The 6,315-nt window shown below is 51.1% G+C and overlaps 1 protein-coding gene across 1 annotated transcript in view; it reads right to left on the bottom strand.

Moving 5' to 3' along the window:
* Positions 1–1,188: 1,188 nt before the first annotated feature.
* The window catches only part of TAF7 (TAF7 RNA polymerase II, TATA box binding protein (TBP)-associated factor, 55kDa), a 5,314-nt gene continuing 187 nt past the window's right edge, over positions 1,189–6,315 (bottom strand). Inside the window, exons 2-11 of the mRNA XM_010131331.1 lie at positions 5,469–5,547; positions 5,173–5,306; positions 4,683–4,809; positions 4,416–4,474; positions 3,287–3,359; positions 2,768–2,884; positions 2,406–2,594; positions 2,192–2,304; positions 1,824–1,883; positions 1,189–1,233 (exon numbers count right to left, since the gene is read on the bottom strand). Coding sequence (XP_010129633.1) covers positions 1,189–1,233; positions 1,824–1,883; positions 2,192–2,304; positions 2,406–2,594; positions 2,768–2,884; positions 3,287–3,359; positions 4,416–4,474; positions 4,683–4,809; positions 5,173–5,306; positions 5,469–5,547 — 996 coding nt within the window. The remainder of the gene's footprint in view (positions 1,234–1,823; positions 1,884–2,191; positions 2,305–2,405; positions 2,595–2,767; positions 2,885–3,286; positions 3,360–4,415; positions 4,475–4,682; positions 4,810–5,172; positions 5,307–5,468; positions 5,548–6,315) is intronic.

Genomic DNA, 6,315 nt, shown 5'->3' with positions numbered 1-6,315 from the left:
ACGTCTCAGCCTATGAGCAGGGACTCTAGCTGCAACGGACAGAGACGGAGGTGTCAGACTCTCTCACCTCTCCTAGGGCTGTGGGGTAACAAGCAAGATGCCTTACCTTGCTCCCATCCTGCAACTTCGGCAGCTCCCCCCGGCCTCCGTGCAGAATCTTCTTTTTCACCCCTTCCACATTTAGCAGGTAGGTTTCTTCCATGGCCGCTCTTGCTGGCACCCAAAGGCAGGTTACAGGCATAAGCACATGGGTACGCTCTGGCCCTTCCTGGGCAAAGTGTTCCTCAGGGTATCACCCTTTCTTGTCTATTTGAGCACATGTCATCTTCCAAGGCTGCTCCTCACCTTGCACGTCCCGTGCTGGGGGCAGAGCTTGGAAGCCTTCTTTCCTTCCCCTGTCCTTTGGGTTGTGAGAGCTGCGTCCTGCTGTGGCACACCCTTGCTAAAGCCCACGGTGCCCTCTGCTGCGTTTTCAAACTGCCTTTCTAATCTTCTTTCCACCCTGCTAGGTTAATCTGGGATTTGCCTGCCTAATCTGTGAGGAATTTAAAGAAGCTCCCAGGGAGTGGGAGGTGGGGGGTGGGGAGCCTCATTCCTCCCCCACTGACAGCTTGCGGGGTCACCTTCGCATGCAGCGTCCCTTTGACCCAGCAGGAAGCATTTCAGCGAAGGAGCCCAGCAATGCTGGTGCGGGCATCAGGCAGGGGCTGTGTGTGGTCAGACAGAAGCTGGCCAGAGGCAGTGCTAGTCTGCGTTCTGGAAAATACAGAGGAACAAACCAGGGCTGGAAACAGTCCTTTATTGAGTCTGGTCTGCAGACACAAGCATTCCTCAAAAACAAGAACAAGCTCCCACCAGGCCACAGCTCTTCAAGCCCAAGACTCAGCAAGACGCAGAAAGCTGTACCACAGCGTCCCCAGGAGAACTAAACCTCTCTGGGAGAATGATGCTGAATATTTACAGTAAATCCAGCGTTTTGGCTGCTTTCACAGGCATGGTCCAATTCCTCAGCTCCACCAGCCAAGCCCAGCTCAATGTATGTAAGAGCAGCTCTGGACACAGAGCCTCTAGCACTGCCCAGCAGCACAAACGGCAGCAGTGGTGTGTGACTGCAGCAAAGACTTCAGCAAGGCCAGGAAACACCACTTCCAGCTCTTGCTCACGGGTACGAAGACCCAGGACTGCTCCTCACTTCTCCATGAGGGACTCCAGTTGCTCCTGCAGGGACATCATCTGGGAAGGAGCGAAACATTACAGTGAGGCATGGCTGGGACTCCTGGCAGCATCAGCCCAGGCATTTCTGTGTCTCTGTGGATCGTCTACCTACACCAGCAGCTCTGCTTTGCCTGTACAGGGCAGGAGCTGTGTCTGGGCACCTCTGGGGCAGAACTGAGCACCGTCCACAAAATCACGCTGTACAACAGGGACCTGGGAGTGGAAACCTCCTACTTTGGTACCTAGTGGAAACTCAGCAGAGCAGCTCAGGCAGGAAATCTGTCAAGACCCTACAGCTACTGCCTTTCTCATACAGGCGTGCTGGTGGGTTTCTGTGCCATGGCTTACCCCAGGCAGCAACCCTAGCAGCCTTGGACTGCTGCCTAGACACGTTCTGGCTCGCTGCTCCTCCAGAAGGAAGGCTGCAATCAACCCTGTATCTTATACCTCTTTGTGCCTTAGGAAGCTCCACGCAACTTCAGGTAAGGCTCAGCCACACCAAACCTGTAACGCTGGAGCTCAAAGCCACTGGTGTGGTACAGGATTCAGGAAACCTAGAACCGTGTTGTGCCCCAATCCTTCTCACTCCACTGGGGGACTTTCCTCACCTGCTGCTTCTCTCGCTCTTCCTGTTGCTTGAACTCATCCAGCACAGCCTGGAGACGGGTCTGCAGAGATAAACAGACCAGACCACTATTACCAATGTGTTCTCGGCTGAATGGGCGCAGTTACATGTCAAATGCTGAGTAGGCCCCAAGCTGCACTGACAACCAGCCCCCTTATCTCCTGCAGTTCCATGGATTGCTTTGCCCCCATGGGGAAATGCTGGAGTGTGTGTGGTCACACCACAATTATTTTTAACCCAGCAGGCAAAGGCCCACGGCTTTGCCAGGGCAGCAGCTGAATCAGTCTGCTGGATCTAACAGCAAGCCAGTGCTAAGTAGAAGACTTGAAGAGCTCCCAGGTGAGCTCTCACCTTGAGGGCTAGGTTCTCCACTTTCATGATGAGATCTTCCTGGCGTTTCCTCCTGTCCTGGGTCTCCTGGAGTTTACTTTTCAGGTTGTCAATCTGCTTCTGGATCCCCATGACTGCAAAGGAAGGTGAGCTCAGACCCAGAGCAGAAGCAGAGCTGGGCAATGCAGCCTGCCTGGCACCCCAGTGGTTTTGCTGCACTTCGCCACCTACTCACCTATCTGGTTGGACCCCTCGTTCTCTTGTTGCTGCCCATCAGACTCATTCAACTTGTCCTGCAGCTGCCTCTCTAAGTCCTCCTCAGTGTCCATGATGTTCAGGTCCTCATCATCATGATGATCCCTCTCATCTTCATCTTCGCTGCTGCTGCTGATGTCATTAAATATCTCCCGCAGTTCATCATGCTCTAAGGGGGTGCAAAAGGGAAGAGGAAAAACACAGCACCCTTTGCCTGTCAGGGACCGCGTCAGCACAGGGCACCCTCTCAACACCCTCTCTCCTTCCCTCTGTTTCGGGCTTACCCCAAAGAGAATGGTTATTTAGTGGCCAGAAAGAGAACAACAGCCTACCCCACCGCACCTGAGGAGCCATGGGCTTGCTTATGCCCCGACATCCCTGGGGAGGAGATGTCCAGGCTGGTGAGTGAACCATGGTTGTCTGCTTCTTTTGTTTCATCTTCAGCAATGACTTCCCAGCCTGACAGCAAGAATAGATGAGTCAAGGGAAAAAGCGGAACATGAAGGATGCGGTATGATAAAAACTGCTAAAAACCACAGGAGATCACTCCCCCTCCACCAAGTATGGCCTTGCAGCTATGGATATCCAGGACAAGCCACTCCAGCCCCTTTTTCTGATGATTTCTCCCTGCTATTACTTAAGTTCCTGCTCAGTAATAAGGTTTGCAAGGAAGGTGCCCATGAAGAAACAATGAGCTTTGAACAAGGCAAAGATGAAGGTCCCGAAGACCAGTACCTCCTGTGTGCTTATCTCCCAGTCTCTCTCACATACACAAACCTGAACGTGTCTGTCCTTTCCACAGCCCCCAGCGCACACACAGTCCTGTCCCTCACTTGAGCTGCTTTTCTCCTGAAAGGATACGGACACTGACAGCTTCAGCATCTGTACTCAAGAGACGCTTCACCTCTTTTTCCACATCAGGAGACTCAATATACTGGATGAGAGACGGGAAAGGGAACAGAGACACTGTTAAACACTTTGTGCATGCTGCTGGTGCTGGTCAGCTCCAGTCCTCAAACTCTGGACAGAGCCCTATTTCAAGCTTCTCTTCTCTTACGCTTTCTGCTCAGCCCTTGCTCATGCTCACCCCAGAAGTAATTTAAGCACCTCCAGAAAGCAATCCATCTTCTTTGTACAGAGCTCCTTGGGGGGTTGTATGCTCTCACTTTTCTACTTACACTACTGAGGAAATAAAACTTTCTGTATGTATGCAGAAAGTGCTTGAGGCGCTGTTTCCTGATGGATGGTCAGCTCAACACCTTCCAACCTCACTCAAAAGAAGGTTTCATTTTTCACTTTTTTTTTTTCTAATTTTAATTAGCCAGGAATCTTAATGTGGTGACATCAAATCTCTCCTGTGGGCTATAAGAATGTCTCAAGTAATTTGTTTCCCAGATGTCACGTAAAATAGCACTCCATCCTGTTCTCAGAAACTGCGAAGCAGAGGAAAACGAGTCTTCTCAGCCTCACTGAGTGTGAGTGGCAGTGGGTGCTGCAGCTCCCCAATGCCTCGCCTGCAGTGTGCACAGGCACGAGGCAGTCTCTGAGCTCCATCCATTATCACTCCCCAAGTTGAAATGACAATTATTCTCTTTCTAGTGTTGCTTGTTCAGGAAGTTAAAGACAATGCATAGAGAGAAAACTTCAGCTGGGAAGGCAGGAACAAGGGAAACCTCATTTTGAAGTGAGTCTTCCTTTCTTCTCTGTGAGCAGGAAGAGATGCACTATGGCAAGGCAGCGGCAGGAGTGGAGTCCAGCAGTTTTCTGCAGAGGATTTTCCCCCCAGAATATCTTGGAAAACGTGGAGGAAGCACCCAAAGAAGTCTTTAAATCTACTACCCTCTCTTCACCCCAGTCTAAGCCAAGGAAACATGTGAGGCAATGTTAAGAAATTACATGTTTTCTGGACTAACAGACAGCTACAGCTATAACGTCTCTGCCTTCCTATCCCTTGATTATTGCATCTGCACCTGTGTGAGAAGCAACTCACCTTCTTCTTAGCTGTCTTCCGGAATCGTCTCTTCCGTACATTTTTCAGGGGAAGAGTGACTGTGACAGAGGAAACAGATTGAGTATGTCAGGCAGACGGCCTAACAGAGGAGCTTCATGCCAAACGCGAGAAGATCAATTCAGGAGCAGAAACAGCTCTGAAAACAGGGCAGGAGCACAGCCAGGACATGGCACTGGGGAGTGCTCTGCACAGATGTGGGGACAGCGAGGCGGCAGGATGGAGGGGCTTGGCACAGCCTCTACTCACTGCCATGGTTCCAGATGAATTTCTTCTCTCTGTCCTTGTCCTTCTTCTTGTTTGCCTTGGGGTCAGTGCTCACAGTTTGCTCTTCCAAAGGGGGGTAGAGGTCACCATCCACAGTGCAAACAAGCATCTGGAATCCCCACATAAACACAAAGGGTGCTTATTGTAACACAAGGACGTTGAAGTTTTTCTGAAAAATGAACAGTGACTGTCCACGGCATGTTGTGAGCCATGGCCATGGGGTAGGATTCATGGGCACGAGGTAGGAGAAACACAATGTTTGACACTCAGCTTAGTTCATATCTAAACACAGCAGCAGTTAAGCTGTTAGAAAGACAATCACGAGGAGGAAGGAATTCTAAACTGCTAATACTGTGAGAATACAAAAACTGGCCATATTATACTGGGTGTCCAGCTGGCAAAGTGTACAGGGGTCTTCTTGGAGTGGGGAGCAAGAAATTAAGCTGTTGGGGCAGGCAAGGACAGCCCATACCTGGCAAATATCTGCTGTCTTATAGAAGGTTTTCTTGTCGATGGTTTTTAAGCTCTCAATGATGCAGGGCAGATCCACCAGCTTGGCTGCCAGCGGCACCCGGTCGACGCGGACAATCCCATGGCGTCCGTCCGCTGCAGAAAGCCATGGGACAGATTAGCACTGCTGCTAAACAGCTAAACTGAGCGATACATTCTTGGGAGGCAGAAATTTCAGGGAAAAACACATGCAGGTTGCACAGCTTCACTTGTGGACAGCCAGAGGACTTTTAAGGTGGCACGATCCTGCTCACTCACCATGTAGCTCAATGGTGAGCCTGTCCTTCAAGTTGACATTCCCAGACTGTACCGCTCGACGCACAGTGGAGGCATATTCCTGGGAGGTTGGACAGACTTATGTCAGGATTGGGTGTGCTTCCTCCAGGAATCACTGCAGGCTCCTGTTCAATCTACCCGCCTTTAAATACACCTGCCATCCCAACACAGAAAAACACCACCAAGAGCTGCAGTGAAAACTGCACCCCCCTCCCAATACCACAGGTTCAGCCTGTGGCTCTGCTACTCCCAGTACCCTTCACACACACACACACACACACCCCCGCCCCCGATACAGCTGTGACAGTGGTGCAAGGCACCCAACAGAGACACCCCACTGGAGGACCAGCAGCTGTGGTGGCAGTTACAGCTCCCCTCACCCAGCTCTCGTGGTCTCAGCTTTAAGCATCTAACAAATAGCATCAAGTGAACTGACAGCCATAGCAACCGGAAACCCAGCACTTGCTAAAGCTCTAAGCTTGCAGGTATTTCCTTTCCTCATCCTCTTGGTTGTCTTACGAGCCTTCTGCTGTGTTGCAGGAGTGCCTCTCGAGAGGAGGCCGTGGAAAAGCTGTTCCAAGTGAGTGCGAACGGGCTATACCCAAGGCCAAAAGCATCCGGCCTGCTGCAGTGCCCCTCGCCAGATGCACAGATTTCCCACCGACTTCTTCCGCCTTGTTAATCCACTCAGCCCATGCTTATTTTAAGCTTGTTTTTAAAACAAAATGTGGAAGACCATCAGAATACTTAGAAGTGCATTAGACAACCCAGTATCCCTGACTGAACAGGTCACAACCTGCAAGCTTTGCTGAGGAACTGCGGGCGGGTC

This window comes from Buceros rhinoceros, unplaced genomic scaffold (genome assembly GCF_000710305.1).
Source record: "Buceros rhinoceros silvestris isolate BGI_N320 unplaced genomic scaffold, ASM71030v1 scaffold42912, whole genome shotgun sequence".
In the NCBI taxonomy this organism is placed as follows: Eukaryota; Metazoa; Chordata; class Aves; order Bucerotiformes; family Bucerotidae; genus Buceros; species Buceros rhinoceros.
The sequence above is the reverse complement of the archived record's forward strand: the minus strand, read 5'-3'. Positions and strand labels throughout refer to the sequence as shown.